This window comes from Lactuca saligna, chromosome 7 (genome assembly GCF_052625555.1).
Source record: "Lactuca saligna cultivar CGN05327 chromosome 7, ASM5262555v1, whole genome shotgun sequence".
In the NCBI taxonomy this organism is placed as follows: Eukaryota; Viridiplantae; Streptophyta; class Magnoliopsida; order Asterales; family Asteraceae; genus Lactuca; species Lactuca saligna.
In genome coordinates, this window is record NC_136423.1 from 144,511,121 (window position 1) to 144,533,429 (window position 22,309).

General features: G+C 34.2%; 3 protein-coding genes and 1 long non-coding RNA gene across 4 annotated transcripts; 1 reads left to right on the top strand and 3 right to left on the bottom strand.

Annotated features, from left to right (window-relative positions):
* Positions 1 to 3,386: 3,386 nt before the first annotated feature.
* Positions 3,387 to 14,222, bottom strand: LOC145007316 (uncharacterized). The gene is made up of 9 exons (XM_078966273.1): positions 14,208 to 14,222; positions 14,063 to 14,135; positions 13,743 to 13,991; positions 13,562 to 13,633; positions 12,781 to 13,451; positions 12,422 to 12,662; positions 9,266 to 12,338; positions 3,808 to 3,898; positions 3,387 to 3,554 (listed from the first exon to the last, which is right to left on the bottom strand). The coding sequence occupies exons 1-9, from the start codon at positions 14,220 to 14,222 to the stop codon at positions 3,387 to 3,389; spliced, it is 4,653 nt and encodes a 1,550-aa protein (XP_078822399.1).
* Positions 14,223 to 16,302: 2,080 nt separating this feature from the next.
* On the bottom strand, positions 16,303 to 17,467 carry LOC145005535 (uncharacterized). The gene is made up of 5 exons (XM_078964622.1): positions 17,324 to 17,467; positions 16,943 to 17,234; positions 16,794 to 16,869; positions 16,568 to 16,692; positions 16,303 to 16,460 (listed from the first exon to the last, which is right to left on the bottom strand). Exons 1-5 carry the CDS (start codon positions 17,465 to 17,467, stop codon positions 16,375 to 16,377), a joined length of 723 nt encoding a protein of 240 aa, XP_078820748.1. The 3' UTR covers positions 16,303 to 16,374.
* An 89-nt stretch (positions 17,468 to 17,556) lies between these two features.
* Positions 17,557 to 18,877, top strand: LOC145005536 (uncharacterized). The gene is made up of 2 exons (XM_078964623.1): positions 17,557 to 18,439; positions 18,549 to 18,877. Exons 1-2 carry the CDS (start codon positions 18,120 to 18,122, stop codon positions 18,619 to 18,621), a joined length of 393 nt encoding a protein of 130 aa, XP_078820749.1. The 5' UTR covers positions 17,557 to 18,119; the 3' UTR covers positions 18,622 to 18,877.
* Positions 18,878 to 20,249: 1,372 nt separating this feature from the next.
* LOC145006528 (uncharacterized) lies at positions 20,250 to 21,874 on the bottom strand. Its single transcript, XR_013662934.1, has 2 exons — positions 21,153 to 21,874; positions 20,250 to 21,049 (listed from the first exon to the last, which is right to left on the bottom strand). It is a non-coding gene; the product is annotated as an uncharacterized LOC145006528 (long non-coding RNA).
* Positions 21,875 to 22,309: the final 435 nt, after the last annotated feature.

Below are 22,309 nucleotides of genomic sequence, written 5' to 3' on the forward strand. Positions count from 1 at the left end.
ATTTTTACGGCTTTGAGGGTAAAGAAACAGAGAAAGAGGGAGCAAATCTCGAAATAAATATGGGTTGAACTTTTCTACCATTATCTTGTGTATCCGTTTATTAAACATGTTATATATGAGTTTTTCAAACAATACATGGATTTACGTGCTATTTATAATTTTAATAACAAATTATATATTTTTTAAATATATTAATTATTATATAGACTATACAGTTGACCATAAATGTAGAATATCCGATACCAATGATCAATTGACCCATAGGTAACCATTGATCATTAGACCTCTGGGTAACCATTTGCTGATTTGTATTGCGACACGTTTATTGTTTGCCCTAAATAATATCAGTATCTCACAAACAAAATCGAGTAATGAACATAATGAACTTACGAAGAACGACGTCATGAATGATTGAATCATCATTGAACGACATCGAAGCATACCATTGAATTTATCTTTGCTTGTATTGATGTTTTAGTTTAAACATATTTTCATGAATGTTTTTAATTTTCATTTGTATGTTTAAAACTTAAGTTTTGTAAAATACGAATATGCTTGCATCAAGAATTTATTCATGCTTAATTATTAATTTTATTTATGAAATCTGACCTACGAATACACAAATGCAAATCCGACCTACGAACCAAAATCCGAACCACGAACCCGCTAATCTGTGAACCCGTATAAATAAGTGGGTTTACGGGACATATATGAGTTTATGTTCAAAACCCACAAACTTGTGACCTATATAGTTAAATGGATCGTGTTCGGGTTGGTATATTTTTAACCTGTCAACCCACGATCCGTAAACCCAAACACGACACGGTTTCCAGACCTACTCGTGTGGTCAGCCACATGCCACGAACCAAGTTCCTGGATCCTCTAAAGAGCACTAGAACGATCAAGAATGTCTCCGGATAGATCGAGAACACCCAATGAGACTCTGGAAGATGCAAGAATATCTAACACCCAAAAATAGTTAAAAAGGCGCTAGAAGAAGCTAGAATAACTTGGAAGACTATGAAACGATTTAGAGCATACTAGACATTGCAATGGTGACTTGGATAACGTTAGAACATCCTAAAAATCTCTAGGATATCATAAAGTAGTAAAGAATAATATAGAAGTCTTTTTAGATTAGTAGGATAAATCTAGAATAGTTAAAGATAGCACAAGTTCTACCAACCTTGAGTTGTAAGGATCCTATAAATAGAGGGAGGGCTATTTTGTAGAATCCCTCAAGACTTTCCTTTTAATATTTTAAGAGTTTGAAGTAATATCCGTATTTGTTTTCTTTGTCGAAGTCTTTAGACTTAGTTTCTTACTTGCTAGTTCGCTAATACATCATAATGAATGAAGTTAGCCTCACTTAGACGAAAGCATGCTAAATGGGACATGTTATTGACTAGTTGAAAGAGTCATCCGGTGACACACGACTAAGACATGCCCCTCCACATCAAGGTAGCTGGTGTGTATGTTGTGAACTTGTGATCCTCTGTCCGCATCATCACCATGCCCTTTGCGTTGGGTATATACCCCATAGCCTAAATGTAAAACAAAGGTCACATAAGAACTAGAACATATAGTAATTTCTTTTCATCGGTATATCCTCCCCCAAATATACTTCGTATAGATTTTATTAACTTGATAATTTTATCCTACGCTCTGAATATGGACATGTAGAAAATCCTAAACTTCATAACATGATCTTTACTAAAATAGGATGACCATTAAAAGAGAGAGCTTTAACCTACCAATTAGAAAGTCCTTTTTCCAAAATATTTCCATAATAAAATTCCGCCATTCAGTTCAACCCACCAAGGTCCCCATTATGTAATATGGTTAAAGTTAGGGGTGCACACCATGGTCACATAAAACATATTCATACCGATATGAATCCCTAAATAAATAAAGGGAAGTTTCGTCGAACAAAACTCATTAATCATGTCTCGATATCCTCAATGGCCATCCTATCATATATGAATTTGACTTTTGCAAATTTATATGCAACCCAGAAGCAAAGAAAAAGAATTCAAGATACAAATGACTCTACAAAAAATAGACAAAATTGCAAGAATGGTCCTTGTGGTATGTCGAAAAATGCCACTTTGGGCCAAACAGGTTTGGACTAGCACCAATGGTCCAAAAAGTTTTATTTTGTTGCGAGTTTGGTCCCTTATGGTTTTAAATGATAATTTTTCCCTTTGTATTTTGTTTTTTTTTTTTTTTTTAATTTTTTTTACAAAATAAATAAAAAATAAAAAATAAAAAAGAAAAGAAAAATGCTTCTCTCTCTCTCTCTCTCTCTCTCTCTCTCTCTCTCGTCACCTCTCTTTCTCTCTCTTAGGGAAACACATACATAATAACACCCTAACTGCCACCACTATCTGCCATCACCGCCGCCATCACCAACCTCCGACGCCCTCTTCCTTTCTTCTATTAACTCTTGGCCGCCACCACGACTATGCAACCTTTGAACCTGATCTGATTCCCACACCACCATCATCATTCTGTTTTGAACGTTACTTTTACGAAACCCTAGCACCGCCACCTTTATGATCCGAAACTAGGGTTTTCTTCTTCAAGATCTGATGAGAAGGCACCATCACTAGAGAAGGGGAGAGACAAAGTTAGGGTTTAAAGAGGAGATGATGGCGGCTGGAACGCGGGGGTTTCGACGTTGCTAGGGTTTGCATCACTTCGTTTCTTCTTCAGATCTCAGAGCAAACACATACACTCCATATGCGACTCGACGAAGGCGATGAAGTTGAAGGACAAACTGGGAAAGAGGGATGAACTGAGCCAGATTTTTCTTCTTATTCGTCGATGTAGGGTTTGCAGAGGTGAAGTCGTCATCGGAGCAGAGGACATAGAGGACAATCCATATGAAAACCCTAGCCGCCAACGTAAGGGTTTGAGTAACGTTGTTGGGTTTGAGCGTCTCTCCTTTCTTTCTTCACCCCTTCACCACAAACAAATCTTCAGACCTCCCTTATCGTCTAGTAGTTGTAATTCCCTTTCATAGATCAGAGGCATAAAAACTACCAAGGGTTTCACCACGAATGGCGCTGGCGATAGGAGGCACAAGAACGATTAGGGTTTTATAGGCGAAGACGGTGATACGAGGCAGAAGATCGATCTACGTTTGTGAAGGTTTGAATTGATAACGGACCAAGAAAAGTTTGTAGCTCCAATCTGCGATCAACATTTCTGTCTCCTATGTGTTCATGTATGTTAAATTTCAGATTTTTTTGTATTCTTGTATGTTAGAAAATCTGGAGAAAGACTATGGGTTCATCAGTAGAGAGAGAGAGAGAGAGGTAAAGAGAGAGAGAGAGAGGTAGAGAGAGTGGCGGTGGTTTCCGGCATGTGAAAGTGGTGGTTGTTCATATTTTTCCGCCAGGTGATGGAGGGAGAGAGAGGTATTGACCGGTGGTGGCGGTGTTTACCGAAAAGTCGAGGGTGGTGGCGGTGGTAACCGATGGTGCTGCTAGTGGTTGACTAGTGGAGGGGAATAGAAGGGGAGACAGAGAGATAGATGTATTTTTTATTTTCTTTAAATTATAAAAGTATTTAAATAAATAAATAAAAATTGAAAAAGCAAATACCAAGGGCAAAATAGTCATTATAAAAATTTTTAAAGTAAATTGGACCAAAGTGACAAAAAAATGAAAACCTTTGGACCATGAGTGCTAGTCCAAACATGTTTGGCCCAAAGTGGCAATTTCAACCTAACCATAGGGACGATTCTTGCAATTTTGTCCAGAAAATAACATTTCATCCACATCAAAATAAGAGACAATTAACATGTTCTGCTATATCTTTAATAGCACCATGAAGATCTACCATAGCTAGTATGAAAAAGAAAAAGAAATAATGATCACCTTGTCTTAATCCTCTACATATTTGAAATTCAGAAAAAAAGATCCCATTAATAAAAACTCACATACGTAAAGAAGATAAACATGCCTTCACCCATAAGCACCACTTCTGACCAAATCATCATAACATCATAATTTATTCAAAATATGACCCACTTAAAGCGTCATAAACTTTCTCAAACCCACCTTGAACACCATAAGTTTTGTTTAGTGTCCGTTTTGTGTTTACTAAATGAATTAAAAAGTTTATTTTCACCCCTAATTTTAATATTTTTATATGGATTTTGAGATCATAAAGAAAAATTTTGTTAAATTTTGTGATGAATTTTGAATCTCCTGGTTGATGATTCTTGTTCCCATTCAATTGGGTTTGACCTGCTTTAGTGGGTTCTTTTTAGTTTATTCGATAGGTTGATGGGAGTTGGGTTTCCTTTTAAGAAGTCCAAAGTTCTTAAACAAATTGATGACCCATTAATTTGTTTTTACAAGTTTGTCTAAGTTTCTTAGGTCCCCACCACCTATTCGACGGGTTTGATGGAAGTTGCTTTTCATCTAACGAAATCCACTTATAGCTTTTTCCAAGCTACTTTTTATGAATTGGCGGCTTGCATTACCATTTATCATCACAAGTGCAACCAGAGTATCACGAGTTCCCATCCGCTTATTCAATGGGTTGGTGGGAATTGATTTTTTATTAAGAAAATCAAAATACAACACTTTGTGCTTTGAAAATATATTGACAGATTTATTTTACTTGTTATTGCAAGTGCAATCCTACTTTGGTGGGTTTCTCATCACTTGTTCTACGGGTTTTAATGAAAGTTGAACTTCTTTTTATGAAGTCCAAAGTTTCTAAGGAATTGACGGTTTTATGGTCTTCATTTTATAACTACCAATTTATTTTTATAAGGAATTGACGATTATGGCTCATACCCACTCCTAATTTTATCGATGATGTTTGAGTTTGGTGGAAGATACAATTTAAAGATAAATTATTTAGTAACAAATTTCATCATCACATGTAAGAAGACCAATTGAGGCTCAAGTTGCAATTTTAGAAGCCCATCAATTAGCTATTTTTAAGCTCAATTTGTGAGCCATTTCAATTCAAGTCCATGTAATTTTCTCTTTCATTGTTTCCCAGATATACAATTTTAGACAAATCATGGAAGTGATGGTTCATGAGGCAAAATGTATGAAACACACAACTCAGTGAAAAAGAAAACTACATGTATCTAAATTGGTAATACATTGATTTCAAGACCAAAAAGTCACTTGTTGACTTGCACTCTTTGATGATTTATGGGAAATAAAGGTAGTTGAACTCTTCTCCATCCAACATCACCAAACGCCACCCTTTTCCATATCCATTCCTACCTCTGTTAACCACCTTCTACTACCACTAACCACCAATTACCATCTGATCCTTAACCCTTCTCATCCACCCTTCTCTACCCTTATATCCACCATATCAACCATTATATCTCACCAAAAAAATATATATATATATATCACCAATACAGCCATCATCTTTCAGCCGAGAACCATACCTTTACTAGCCTCTATGCCAAACCACCACCATTCCACCTTATACCAACCAATACCACCCTTAACCCTCCATACAACAACTGTTTCTCCACCATTATCTCCACCATACACAACTTATACCATCATATATCCATTACCCTTCATCTTAATCAAACAACCCTTGAATATTGAACCCTTTTCTGTTACCTGACACCACCCACATAAATACTAGCCTCTTCAACCACCCTTATCCCCATCGTAGCTATCCCCTATCACCCCCATTACCGAGCACCCACCAATTATCGATCCTCAAACCCACACCTTCATATCCGAATTTTTAGACCTTATACATCGTTTTCTCTGCCAATTAAACTTGCAAAAAACACAAAAAAGAAGAGTGAAAAGAACTTGTGATTGAATCAAGAAGAATGAAAATGGAGGGAATACTTGTAATTGAAACTAGGTGTGAGAAGAGAAGGTGTTGGTGATTTATTGAAGAATTGCTTCGTTCTTGTTAGTCGATTTTGGAGAGGGCGTTGCATTTTTTGGTGCGTATGAATCAATTAAGAATGAGATATTGGATACACACGAACTCAAGGCCTTGTTATTTATTTTTTGGGCTAGTCTACTTTTGTTTGTTAGACTACCATCTCATTGTTGGGCTACATATTAAACACAGGCAACAAAAGTCAAAGTGTAACAATTGGTAAAAATCGGTCAGAGTTCAGCGGTCAAACCACCACAAACCGTTATGTATTATTGACCAACCGTGTGTAATTTTATGTTTCTAATGAATATTAAAATATATTATATTTATAATTTCTTTTAGAATGTCTGAAACTGCTCAAACCGTCTATCGTTGAAGATTGAATAAAAAATCAACAAAAATTAGTTTATTTATGGCGTTAAAAATAAAATTTTGCATCAGATATATCTGAGAGTTATGGATAAGATATTAGAAAAGATTATGTTCTCTTGATTTTGTGTACATAAAGAATGTCCAAAACGAAGGTCGTATGAAAAAGTTATGCTTCTTTAAAATTACAAAAAATCTGTGTTTATCTGATTTCTGAAACAAACCATGCACTGCTTAATTTGGAATAGCTACGAACCTTGAAAATCACTTTTGAGCATGTTTTTGAATTCAAGCTACAGTTTATTATTTCATTATATTTTTAACCTCGACCAAAATCAGATTCGTAAAATATGCCGAACCCGATCCCATTAATCGTAAAACTTTAAACGTAAATTCACAGAGTTTGGTATATCGGAATTGATTTCCGTGTGCATTTCTGGAATCACAACGACCAAGACAACAAGCAGACATTTTAAGAAAAATTTCACGAAACAAATTAATGACATGAGAATCAAGAATCGAGATTTACAACACAAAAATATCTAGCACTTGATTTTACTCCAAATATCCTTAGAAATCTAATTGTGTACAACCACGATCAATTACAATCTACTAAAATCTTTACAAAATAAGATTTTCACGTTTTTTTCTTTGATTCATTTTTGTTTTGCACATCTATAAAAATGATACAACTCTCTAGTTTATCTTCCTCTACACTCTATCTCTCTTTTCTCTTCCGCTTTAAAACTCCTGACGAGGACAAGAAACCGTCGGTAAATCCAACGTCATGTTACTGATTGATCTACTTACGAAAATCGTAGTAATCATAAAACCAATAGATCATATATCTATTTTCTGCTATAAATACCCGCCTCCACATAAGCTTCTCATATCTCATCCCCTACAAGCTTTCTTTCTCGATATTCTTCGACTTATAGCTATTTTACCTTAGTTCTTAGTATTCCGGCAAAGCCCTACGACCCCTGAGTGCCCGACAAGTAGTAGCCTTCGAGTAGAAGCTCTGCCAGTGCAATTTTCGAACTTTTTTCTAGAAAATATTTGTAAGTTAAATTACACTCTATATTATTTTAGTGTAAAATTTATATTTAAATTCATAGTCATTATGAATTTGTAGATAAGATTTGTCAGTAAATCCAACGTCATGTTACTGATTGATCTACTTACGGGGATGATGTCTACGCTGGATTTAGTAAGGTGTTTAAAGTGAGATTTCCAAACAGTATACGATGTATACCAAACGGACCCTACCTTTGATATGATCCTACCTGGTTGTTCCTTATCAACTATAGATCAATATGCATTAGGATTATTGAGGAATCTATACTATCATTAGTCATAAGGAATTTTGGACTAAGACTTAATGATATTTATACTAGGTCACATCAAAGGAAAAACTAAGTGCTAGAGCGAAGCGTTGTTTGAATTCCATGTCATCACTTTAACATATGAGTGCATTGTTACTTTCTGCCTACACATAAATACAAAATGCTTGATTTCTATGTGTGTTGTTTAGCTGTGTTTAATATATGTGTAATATGATATAGCTATCACTTAATTAAACCATATATGAATTATTACACTTAAAATATGATTGGGTAACGAAGGGTTGTGTGAAATAAATGATGAGAGGCTATGATAAGTTAGTAAATGGCTAGGTAAAATAATAAATGAGAGGCTGAGGTAAGGAATATGCGAAATAACGTGTTGTGACTCGTTGTGCCTACTCACCTAGGAATATAATAGTTAGTAAAATGTTGTGCAAAATAATGAGTTGTGACATATTATGCTATAACCAAAGTACTATTATACTGTTGTGCCTAGATATTGAATGAAGGGTAGATGCCAACTTCTGTTGATAAAGATCCTTTAGGAAAGATCCCTCGAGATCATTATTTAAATATTAGGAAGTGAGGATAACAAGAATGAGTAAGTAGGTTATTTGTTTGCTGAAAAATATATAATTAAAGATTATAATATTGTAGGTTGAAAACCCTATGTACTCATGCTTGTTTTACCAACCTAACCTACTCAGTTTCTTTGTATAACATGTATCGATACGTACGTACTTGATGTTTGGATATGATAAGAGATTAAAGGAAATATAGGCCATTAGATATTGAAAATTTTGCGTTATACTTATGTTTCTGTATTAAAGATGACATCTCGAAATTATAAATGAAAAACATTTCTTCGAAAATGCTTGGTAATAATATTATCACATTATTGGGAACAAATTCCGCATTATAATTCTTTAAAAAGGATACTCTGAAACGAAATAAGCATAATTAAATAAGTCGTTTCTGGCTGTAAAAATGGGGATGTCACAATTGGTATCAGAGCCTTAGTTTAAACGAACTAAGAATTTAGAGGATTTCTAGACTTAAACTTAGAATGTTAAGGCTCTTTCAAAAAAAAAAAAAAAAACTTAGAATGTTAAGAGATGATCCTGAGATGTGTGTCTACTATATTTAGGATAGTATTCCTGAATGGACACGTGCACTAGCTTACTATATTTAGGATATATATATATATATATATATATATATATATATATATATATACTAGCCGTCTACCCGCGCAAAGCGGCGGGGCACGTGAGTTCTTTCGGTGATATGTTTCCATTACAAAATTGTTATGTTAAAAAAAAGTACATGTTGAAGACAATATAATCAAACTATGGTGTTATTTGTTACATCATGCATCAAATAACCAATAAAAAGCAACCAGTCAAGACAATACAAAATATTAATCGTGCAATACTTCTTTATACACCACATTTGCTGTATAAACCCCATCACCTTTTGAATTTTCGTTAGGCTGTACTAATACTTTTGTATTGCAACGTGAAACCCCTCTGGACAATGCAACATAAAGTTGTCCATGCGAGAATACTGGTTCTGGAAGATAGATACCTACATATGGAATTGTTTGTCCCTGAGCTTTATTGATTGTCATTGCAAAGCACAATCGAATAGGAAACTGTTTCCTCTTTAGCTTGAATGGGAACATATCATCATCAGATGGACATAAAGGAATCTTAGGCAAAAATATCCTTGTTCCTGCATGTTGACCAACAGCTATTTCTGCATCAATAACATTTTGCTGAAAGCTTCTACATATCAATCGGGTGCCATTACACAACCCATTTGCTGGGTCAATATTCCGTAACAGTATTATCGGACATCCAACTTTTAATCGAAGGTAATGCGGAGGTAAACCACTAACACTGATCGAGTTTAAGAATTCCAACGGATAGAAGCCATTTTTATCATCTATGGCTTCATCGACACTATAGTAAATTCTCTCTTCTCCTTGAAATCGATCGATCATGTAATCGTTAATCGCATCGACACTATCATTTTTTGTAGATAATATTGCCCGCGATATGATATAATCTGATTCAGACCTATTAAATTCCAATGAGGGAAACACTGCATCAATCAAAGAATCTAATGATTTTTCTTTATCAGTGTATGGAATGACCATATCATCAGGGATGCGAATAAAACTTCCGTCCACTGTTTCTTCAACTCCATCACCAACCCGTAATAGAAAGTTTGAGAACCATGGATCAGTAAGTGCTCTCATATTTATTGTTAACCGCAACTTTATAATCGAAGACCAAAGAGGCGACATTCGTAGGCTAGAGTCTACAATTTGTGCTCGTGTCCCACGTCTTACGACTGGCAATACTTGTCTAAAATCGCCTCCCAGAACCATTATCTTTCCACCAAAAGGGAGTGCCACCCCAGTGATATCTTGCATTGTCCGATCAAACGCCTCCACCACCTGTCGCTTTGCCATCGATGCCTCATCCCATATGATTATTTTTGCAAGCCGAAGTAGTTGAGCGGTACCGCTTTGTTTTTGGATTCTACAGAATGAGTTATTATCTGGAGTTAGAGGAAGTTTGAAACGCGAGTGAGCTGTTCTCCCCCCAGGCATGTTATTAGCCGCAACACCCGATGAAGCTGTGGCGAGTGCAATATGACCAAGTTTGCGTATATTAGCAAGTAAAGCTTTGTACAGATATGTTTTTCCTGTTCCGCCAGGACCATCTATGAAGAACACTCCTGTACAATCAGTACACACATGCCTCATGATCTCATCATATGCATATTTTTGTTCAGGATTGAGAAACTCTTTGGCACGCAAATGGTCATCTTCCACAATTATAGAGCATTCTTCTTGTACCTCTCGAAAAACTCCAGACTGAAAATTCAAATCGGTGTTTACAGTCGGGAGATCAAAGTTATCAAGCTTGTTACCCATAGACTGTAGGAATACGCTTATGTCTGTAAGGACCATATTTTGTACTCGATTGACATTATCGTATTGTCTACTATAATCTTCGGAGAGAGAATTGTAGTGGGAATTCCATATCTTGCGAACATCTCCAGGATCACAAAAAACTAATATCGTTGCAAACAACCTTCTGAGAGCATTTGGAAACTGAAACAAGGAGGCCTCTACAAGACACTGCGATAAACTATCATCTGTCTCTATTAACCCTCTTTCAAGAGCCGCTTTTCGAAATGTGGGATGTCTTACGTTATTGACTGTGTACAGATCTTCAAAACATGTAGGACCCCTAACATGACATAATAACACACGTAGATAGTATCGCTCACCTTCAGCAGGATTTGCAGAAACCAAACGACCAACTGCTCGTGATACTTTTCGAGGATTCCATAGACGCGATTCTTTATTCCATGTGAAGTGTTTGGGAAAATCTTTGTATAAATATTCTCTTGCATTAACGTTATCTTTATTCATCTTGAAAAATGCAGTCAACATTGATCTCTTATCTTTCTCCCTCTCAACAACTGATTTCATTGCATCATCATCAGTGAACCTAACCAACTGTTGGTTTGGAAGATGCAATTGCAAAGTGATCACATTAGGGTGGATTTGATTAAGAGAAAAGCTAAAAATTCGCCATACTGCTTCTGGAGCGGAGACGTATCGTGCATCCTGAAAACGTTTTATCTCATTGATAACAACAGGTTGTGCATCTGGATCAATATGGATAACTTGCTTGTCGTGACCCTTGTAAATATACTTAAAGATGTATTTCACTGATGTTATACTCGAGCAAACCTCAACATTTAGATGGCAGTTGAACATCATCAACAACTTTGGGTTATATGGGACAACCCATCTATTATCCATCATAATACCTTGTTTATTCACAGCAATTCCATTATCTCTCCTTCGATAAACCGGATATGTGTCCTTTCCTTGTGTTGTGGCTTCGTTGAATTGTCGAGGGTATCTAAAACGACAGGTTGGTGGATCACCTTGCATACAAGAACATTTTTTGTTTAATGTACCACAAGGACCATGTATCATGTGTGATTTGACCAGATCGTGTAGTATAGGATACTTTGTCGGGTTTGGAATTTCGGCACACACATACTTGTCATAATGGTCTGTATTGGTGAGCTTCCATTCAGGTTTCATTATTAAGAGAAAATGAGCATGTGGTAAACCACGTTTCTGGAACTCTATTACATAAACATATGCACTCACCACACCAAGGACGTGCCTCTTCAAGAGTTGTTCCTTAAGGTCATGTAACTTAGCACGAAAAACTCTTGCAACCAGATCTGGTCTATCTTGTGCTGTTTGAAAATGAAGTAACTCATTTTGGATTTCAGGCCAATTCGGATTGCACGTTATTGTAAGGAATATATCAGGTTTCCCTCCATCTTGAACTAAAGCCATAGCATCGAGAAATCGTCGTCGCATGTCACGAGGACCTCCGATGAAACTTGCTGGCAAAACAACACGTTGCCCAATCATACTTGCTTGTACCTCACCGGCATTGACACAATCCACAACACCTTGGTATAACTCCGCTCTTATTGTAGATTGGTTTTTTCTACAAAATTCCAAACGCGAAGTCTCAATCTTGATGTAGATATCTACCACAAATTGTTGTAATAATCTCCCTCCTAACATAATTACGTTCAAGTTTGATCGAATCTGCAACTTGTAACAGTAGTACTCCCGCATAGTTACAGTTTTCCTACCCGTTCTTATATCAGTCTCTACATAATGATTAAATTGAATAAATTATATCAATTTTTACATTTGTAAAATTTAACAATATTAAAATTGTGGCTATGCGTACCTTCTAGATCTTCATCGAAGATTTGGTCGTCATTAACCATCTCATTGAATGAAACCCCTTGCCTTAGTATGTTAGAATGCCATCCAGGCTCACCATTTGGAAAGAATAAAGGATAACACAATGGGTCATAACATCCCCAATAAGATTGAATTGTTTTTGGTTTGTCGGACCTTCCATATACTATAATACTTCTTTTATATGCGGTTATGTTGTCATTGCCTTCAATCCAAATACCAGCAACCTGTGAAATTATACAATAGAAAAAATATGATTAAAACTGGTACGTAATTTGCATAGTTATATTTAATACATGAAACATCTTTTTTCTCAAAAACATATGTACATAATTAATTTCAAACCTCGGATGTGGTTGGCCGGTTGTACACCCTTTGGTCTAGTTCTACTGATGCATTTAAAGTGACTCTGTAATTGTCGAGCGGTCCTAGATCAGCAAGGCTACGAAATATTGCAACGTATGGGTTTGTAGCAAGAACGCGAGTCAAAATTTCAACAATTGGTTTAGCAAGATTCTTCCATTCGAGTCTATTTGACATCTCAGCTTCAACATCGTAAAAATACAATTGTAAGAACTTAGGTTCATCCTTTTTCCTTGGAACTAACTGATCGATTCTATGGTATATCCCTCCATTCACACAAAAAGTGTATACCCCAGATGTCATATTGGCCATCGATTCATCCACTTCTACGCCCATTGATGCAAATGAATAGTTGGTGTTGTATGCACGTATATTCTTTCTAAACAATTTGCCTAATTTTGTTTCTGAGGTGAAAAGATTGTGTAATTCGTCAGGAATAGATGAGTCTGCCAACTTTGTCTTTCCACTCATGCAACAAAAGCCAGCAGATTCAAATTGTAGTCGTTTTGCCCCACAATAACTACATATATCATTGAACTTCACCACACGATGTTTTTTACGGATACCGGCGAAAACAAAACTATATGGATCATCCGAGATGCTACCATTTTGTACTGATGGAGTGACATTGCCATGGATACAACCTTGTGGATCTGTAGACATTTTATTCATTAGTTAAATGTAATATAAATAAAATTAAAATAATTACACATAATTATTAGCCAATATATATGATATTTTTCGGTAAAAATCAAATACTGACCTATTGATGTTGAAATTTGAGTTATCAATTCATCGCGTGGAGGTAGTATTACGTCAGGCTGACTTTGAATACCTACGTATAAACAAAAATTTCTCATTAAGAATGTAAATTATGAAAGATTATGGTTAAATGTAATGTTGTACTACTTAGATTGTAATATGATAACTTCAGACATAGTTACCTGGTTTTGTTATGGTTGGTTCCGTCTGACGTTGATAAGGGTTTCTATTATAAATCAACTTTTTTTGACCAAAATCCATTACACATGTAGGAGATGCATTGGTAATATCCACCAGATTCCTATTTACTGTTGGCACATTTGACAAAAATGTTGCGTTTTGACTATTTCCTTCCCCATTAGCTATTCGTCTCATTTTGTTTTTCTCCTTTCGTCGTTCGTAACATGCCTTATTATATGCTTTTCGTTTTTCTGCAATATTTTTTTAAATGAATAATGTATAACGATGATATACTAATAATGATTGTAAATATGTGATATACCTTTTGTATTTTCTGCATCAATTTGGATAACATTATTATGTTTATTTTCTTTACCGTCAAACCTCATTGCAAACTGTAAAACACACAAAAAAATGTATACTTTATTTTATACATAACAAATCAAAAAGTATGATTATTCAAATACGAAATTTATTACCATTTGTTTTTGTTATAATAGTTTAGATCAAAACCAGATTTTATTTATGTGTTTCTGGTAATGTGAATGGTCTATAAGGAGATGATGCTTGAGTTGCCGACATATATTGGTTTGATGATACTTCTTTTCTTAGGTGAAGCTAGTTACTTTGAAACACGTTGCATCTAACTAAAAAAATACTATAAATAGTAGACTTTTTCATCATATAGTACTTGAATAAGAGATAATTTAAAGTTAAATACACATACCTGTTTGATTTTGATGAATCCGATAGAGCAGATGGTTTTTGTGAAGCCGATAGAATATATGTAGTTTATGCATGTACAAAGGAACACAAAGTGAGTGTGAATGGTGTATAATCGAGAAAGTAAAAATCGTAAATAGTAAACATACGCAGTAGCAGACTGTAGAACCGATGAAGCCTTCTTATATGTTAAATTATAATTATAGAATATGTTTGCAATTGGCGCCTATGGTTCATCTACTACGCAAATATCTCTCTCTCTCTCTCTATATATATCTATATATATATATATATATATATATATATATATATATATATATATAGGTTAAAAGTTTGTTATGAAAGGATTACATATAGTTCATACTTATGTGTATATTTATAATAAAATTTGAAAATTCGTAATCCATTTTGATTTACTTTTATCTTATTAGTTGAAAAGTATTCAAAATTATACCGGGAAACAAAATAAGATTTTTTGTTTTGAATTGGTTTTACATGTAATTCAATTTTAATTATTATTTTTGTAGATTCTTAAAAAAAAAAAAATAGGAATTGCATGAATTGAGTTCGCATTTGGTTTTGTGGGTCAAAACAGTTCGCATAAGAAGTTCACGATTTGTTTGAGGTTAATTGATTTTGATTTCGCAAGCTTGGAGTCGGAGATCTGGATTGTGTTCGCATCTATGGAATGCGAGGAGAATTTAATGGTGATATTCAGTTCGCATTTGGTGACACAAGTACGTGGTTGATGATTTTTGGTTGGTTCGCATTTGAAATCAGTGGGTTTCGCATTTGGGTTCGTATCTGGGTTTCTCAAACAACTGAAATGCGAATATGAGACAACTGATTAATTTCTCAGTTAATGCGATGAAATGCGAATGAACTCAAAGACGGATGGATGCAAGATGCGAAGAACTTGAATGAAAATGCGAAGTTTTTAATGTATAAATTCGAATTGTGGAAGAAAGCTAAGAGTTTCGCATTTGGCCCCTGATCTTTTCAAGAAATAATATAAGTGGTCCAACTACAGGGATGCGAAATGAAAATTCTGCACTTGTCTTTTTATGACCCCATTTTGCGAAGTTGGACCACTTATATTATTTCTTGAAAAGATCAGGTGCCAAATGCGAAACTCTTAGCTTTCTTCCCCAATTCGCATTTATACATTAAAAACTTCGCATTTTCATTCAAGTTCTTCGCATCTTGCATCCATCCGTCTTTGAGTTCATTCGCATTTCATCGCATTAACTGAGAAATTAATCAGTTGTCTCATATTCGCATTTCAGTTGTTTGAGAAACCCAGATACGAACCCAAATGCGAAACCCACTGATTTCAAATGCGAACCAACCAAAAATTATCAACCACGTACTTGTGTCACCAAATGCGAACTGAATATCACCATTAAATTCTCCTCGCATTCTATAGATGCGAACACAATCCAGATCTCCGACTCCAAGCTTGCGAAATCAAAATCAATTAACCTCAAACAAATCGTGAACTTCTTATGCGAACTGTTTTGACCCACAAAACCAAATGCGAACTCAATTGATGTCATATGCGAACTGATTTCATATATGCGAACACAATTGATTTCATATGCGAATCCACATCCATCGATATGAAACCAATACCAGTTACAAGCAATTATATATATATATATATATATATATATATATATATATATATATATATATATATATATATATATATATATATAGTAAGTCAAAAAGAAAATAAAAACACCACATTCACGAATGAAAAGTTAACAAATTAACAAAACCAATAATAAAACTTAAAACTGATAAAAGATATAATGTGGTAAAACCATATGTGTTAAAAGTTCCACAACTGAATTGAAAACACGGGAATTAAAAAAGTTTTCAAGAAAATCTTTTTCTAATACTCTCTCATCAATATCTAGCTCTAATCCTATCAGCTTCATACATTTGTGGTTCAACATCAAAGTCGGTTAAAACAGTAGAAACCAATAAATTACCTGCAAAAACATGAAACATGTGGCATAAAATTTAATAATATGTATTTACAATTTGGAATATGTTGATATTAATATAAATTATATACTGATCATATTTTTTAACTGACCCAAATTGTTGTGGACCAGCTTCATGCAAGAAACATAGAGTATGGATTTGTTGTATGTTGCAACAATAACCTTAATCATAAGGTTTGCTGGTACGTTATACAACAATAACTTTGTTACGTTCCCCCTATTAAAAGGTAATGCTGTTTAAACTCTTATAATGAATGATAATAAATTTAATAAAAAACTATGTTGTTTTAATTTTTTTTTAAATACATATATACTTACGTCTCATCTTGGAGAATTAACTCAAATGATCGCAGCTGTCTGATTCGATTTCCCCATACTATTCTTCCAACCACATCTAAAAAACATATTTTCTTGTTAAATTTATAGTAGATGATATAAAAATGATTAAAGAAAAGATATAAATATACCAACAAGCCTTCTTTTATTTGTATGATCTTGTGCAACAGTTGTGACAGTAGACACAATTGGATAAAGTGGATATCCACTGGCAAAATCGCTTACTAACCGAGTAAAAGTTGTGGCATGGTTTATCATTATCGCCTTATCACTGGTGCAGATTTTGTACTGTTGGTACATTGGATTGTCCAAATGGTATTCATCAACTTGGAAATGTTGCACAGAGAATACATTTCCTTTCAGATTCATGTTTCGATATCCGGGCACTAAATGGCGAGGTATGATTGCTAATATTTTTTCTCTCTGGTGTAAATAACAAAATGGTAATGGTATTATTTACAAAATTAAACTTTTAATAGAAGTTGAATATTTTAATTGGAAAAAAACCTTACCTGGCGATCTATCATCCACAAGAGCATCCTGTTGTTTTCCATGTCCTCCCAAACATACAATACTCTAACACTTGTAATGTTCCACCATTCATATATTTGCCCCAAAGCAGAAAATTCATTAACAGTAGTATGATAAATATCCATTTCAACTGAAAAACACTTCAGTTAATAATTGCTATACTTGATGGTTTTTCTAATACATATTGCTTGTACTATGAAATAAAGTAAAAGTTCAATACCTGTTTGATTCTGATATAGCATATAGAACAGATGGTTTTATGAAATCAATGGAACAAATGGTTTGATGGTAAAGTATGGAAGCAAGATTCGTAATCTTAAATACGTATATATGTACAGATTACAAAACATGTTTGTTATTAATGGATGAGATAGATTTAATGTATATCATCAGTTTTTTTTTTAAATGACAATTTAAAAAATCCTAATCAGTTTGGATAGAATTTGAAGTGCTTATCTGATAAGCACTATGATAATTTCGAAGTTAGTGTTATCTTTTTCTAATTAATAATGATATAAACTGTAAAGATAATTTCGAAATTAATATGTTGACTAACATTGATCCTTAAAATTTGGGATATGAATGGTTTTGAGCGGGAAAATATTGACACCTGGGTAACCCTCTACAATAAATACCTATGTTTGCTTCTCTGAAATTCGATAATGACTTGATTCTTCCACCTGGGAAGAAGGTATGTTCACATATTTTTTGTTTTCTCTTTTGATTTAATTGTTACGTTGTAACTAATACTACTTTTGACATAGAAAAACGGCCATAATGTCGAACTCAAGTAGCATTGTAAATAAGCAGGAATGTGAACAAATCATCCTTCAACTTTGTATGCATGAGAAACATGAGAAAGAAAAGAAAAGGGAATGGGCATTGCTAAATTGGAATTGGGATGAGGTTATTGATATTCTAAGTTCTGAAGATGAAAAGCTGGATGATGAAGCTGTGGAAAAGTCTGACACATTAGATTCAACAAAACCAAAAACTTTGTCACCACCACTGAAGAGACCCCGTGTCAAAGTTCAAAGCCGAAACAGATGTTATAGGCTTCGTGATGAAGAAGATGGTGAATTTCCTGTTGATGTCGGGTAAGATCATTTGTACTTTGTTTTACAAACGATCATGAAAAACTGTTTTTTTTATATATTTCAAGGATCAAGAAACTTATGAATGCCTTAAATTTTATTTTTTTGTCAGGAGTGGTTTGATTACTGTTGCAGCTGAAAACCAGCCATCTCAGGATGATGAAGATGCAGTTGTTAACACCTAAGTTTTTTTAGTAGATTTATTTGATGTTGGAATTTTTATGGTTGTCTTTTTTTTGGATTGTTTCAAATAAGTAACATGTTTTTATGGTGTTGTTTTTCCTTTGCTATTACATTATTATTTTCTGGGGTATAAATGCATGCCTTGTTTTTATGTCTTTTAAAAGGCAACCAATGTCACACAATCCATAGGTATTTATTGTAGAGGGTTACCCAGGTGTCAATATTTTCCCGCTCAAAACCATTCATATCCCAAATTTTAAGGATCAATGTTAGTCAACATATTAATTTCGAAATTATCTTTACAGTTTATATCATTATTAATTAGAAAAAGATAACACTAACTTCGAAATTATCATAGTGCTTATCAGATAAGCACTTCAAATTCTATCCAAACTGATTAGGATTTTTTAAATTGTCATTTAAAAAAAAAACTGATGATATACATTAAATCTATCTCATCCATTAATAACAAACATGTTTTGTAATCTGATTAAATGTCACACATATGACATTTAATCAGAAAATCGATCATTCTTCAAATATGACATTTAATCAGAAAATCGATCTAAAAATGAGACATTTGGTGTTTATCGATTTTTCAGGGTCGACGGGTTGTATGAAAAGCGAAGGCTGAGTAATTGAAAATTAGAGGATCGATGGTTGCTACTAATTGCTTGTAACTGGTATTGGTTTCATATCGATGGATGTGGATTCGCATATGAAATCAATTGTGTTCGCATATATGAAATCAGTTCACATATGACATCAATTGAGTTCGCATTTGGTTTTGTGGGTCAAAACAGTTCGCATAAGAAGTTCACGATTTGTTTGAGGTTAATTGATTTTGATTTCGCAAGCTTGGAGTCGGAGATCTGGATTGTGTTCGCATCTATAGAATGCGAGGAGAATTTAATGGTGATATTCAGTTCGCATTTGGTGACACAAGTACGTGGTTGATGATTTTTGGTTGGTTCGCATTTGAAATCAGTGGGTTTCGCATTTAGGTTCGTATCTGGGTTTCTCAAACAACTGAAATGCGAATATGAGACAACTGATTAATTTCTCAGTTAATGCGATGAAATGCGAATGAACTCAAAGACGGATGGATGCAAGATGCGAAGAATTTGAATGAAAATGCAAAGTTTTTAATGTATAAATGCGAATGAACTCAAAGACGGAAGAAAGTTTTTAATCTTAAATGAAATCATAGTTTCCTAATAAATTAATTAACAAAATACTTAACCCGAAAACAAAATCGAAAACCAAAATATAACCACATAACGTGAACCCACCAAACCAATTACGAATGTCAAAGAAAGACACATGAGAATTAACAAAAAAAAAAAAAAAACTTTCATTCACAAATGGTATAATGCATAAATAAAGCTTATTTTTTTCATTTACATACAAAATATTAAGAACAAAACACTCCCATGTTCTTGTACATGATACATACAAAACAAAGAAGAAACTATTATTCATATGGTACCTTCAAATATAAGAATGATACAATAGTCAAATATGTATATGATAAAATTTGAAACAAATCAATCCAAATTCACAAAATTTTGTCAGTTAAATTTTTTTTGTTGTCTGACAATAAATGAAACCAAAAACTTATGCATTGCAATTTTCAAAAACAAAACTTACAAATGGGTTTACCCCAAACAATAACAAAAACTTACATATTGCAACTTTAAAGAAAAAACTAAACATTCAACTACAAGAGCTCTAAAAACCCAACAAGAAGATCATATTCAGATCTTAAGAAGCTTACCCACGATTTCTTTGAGATGTTGGTTTATATCAATCCATTTCAAGTCCTGTAAACACACATAAACACAAAGTTAGACATACGCATAGATACAGGACGATGGTCAGCAGCACCGGAATTTTAGAAGGATGCATAGAGGAAACTAATATGTGGAAGCTATGAGGTAGCTTTTTGATAGAGAGACAGAAAGGGGAAGTGCAAAGAACGATAACAAAGGTGGTGGGTTTAGCAAGCATTGTTATTTTTCTTGAAAACAAACATTAATTAAATGGATAAGGATTCAACAACTACAGTAAAATGATAGAGTAATAAGATATTTCCTTCATTAACTGGAGTCCATATCAGTACAGATAGTTGAAGATATACCTGAATTGATACAGATAGTTGAGAAATGTCAAAAGGACACAAATACCCTTAGTACCACTTAAACAAGAAAGCTTTACTCTAGATACACTTATACAAGAATATTTAATATACAAATGATTACCCAAAATGTAGACAAACATCAGAACCTGAAATGGAGAGGAAACACCGGAAATTGAGAGTAAACATTGACGATTATGTGATAAATGACTGAAAAGAACACTTTAAAATTGCTAACAAAAACCTGTATTGTTAGAGAACGTTTGTAAATTAATAGTGTTTGCCTCCTGGTTCTGCAATAGAGAGAGAGAGAGAGAGAGAGATGGTTGGAGACCTATGACCACAAAAAGAGAAATTCTCAAATTCACAAAATTTTGTCAGTTAAAGAGCACTAACCTTGAAATCGTGTTGGATCCTGGTCCACTGTGACACTTGTGAAAATGGTTGTCTGAGGTTTCTAGAGAGTCGAGTGCGACCAGCTGTGAGTAGTAGATGGTTAGGTCTCCAGGTATGTGTGTAAAATGCGTAACACTTACGACCTCACAGATAAGAAATTTTTTGCAGTCAATTGGTCATATAAGGGGATGGGGCAGAGATATGAAGAAAAAGATTCGTTCTAGACTTGACCGGTGCAATCGATCAAAATCAAATAATTAGAGAATAGAACAGTAGCATATGCTAGATGTCGAGAGATGGGGGTTGTGAACGGTGGTAAGATGAAGTGCGATGATGATGAAGGTGGCCTGTTTGATGGTAGTGAAGGTTATGTGACAACAAAGTTTACTGATGGTGTTGTGATGTTCGATATTCGGGTTTCTAAAGGAGATATGCAAGAGAAGAGAAAGGCAGAGGTGTTTAGCAGCGACTGTAATGGTCTCAGTGGTCAAGGTGTGGTGGGTAACTGCGTCGAATATGGGAGGAATTTTAGAGTATTTAATAGAGAGGGAGAGAGTTCAAGGAGAGAAGAGATGGCGACTCATCTAGGGTTATTCTACAAGGAAGGGCTATAGATACTAAGATAAGAGATGATATATAAAGTTTATCTATAGACCGATTCAATTGGCAAAATCTGAGGAAGACGGGTTCTTCTTTGACCAGTTCAATTTGAAGAAGAAAGCCAAAGCCTATTCAATATGTACGTAATTCATGTTAACCGCGTAAGATTTGGTATTTTTCTATGCATAAACTCATTGTAAATAGCGTAATAAGGGTTATACCTCTTAAAATTTAATATTATTTTATTAATGATTACTTGTACTAACAGCTTAATGGTTTGGACGTCTTAAAAAATATTATTATTATATTGAATCTATTTATGGAAATAGTTGGATTTCTATTATAAAGTAGTATAGATATATATATCTTCAGTTAGAAATACTCACCGTCACTACCGTGAAATATGAGCACTGCCACTTACGAAAAATATGAAAACGACCACCACGATGTAACTTGACGAACATGGCGACGATCCTTCTTTTTTGGTGTAAAATCGCGGGCTTTTAGATATTTTGAAATCCTTCCTTTAGTAATTTAAATTTGTCATTTTTCCCCTT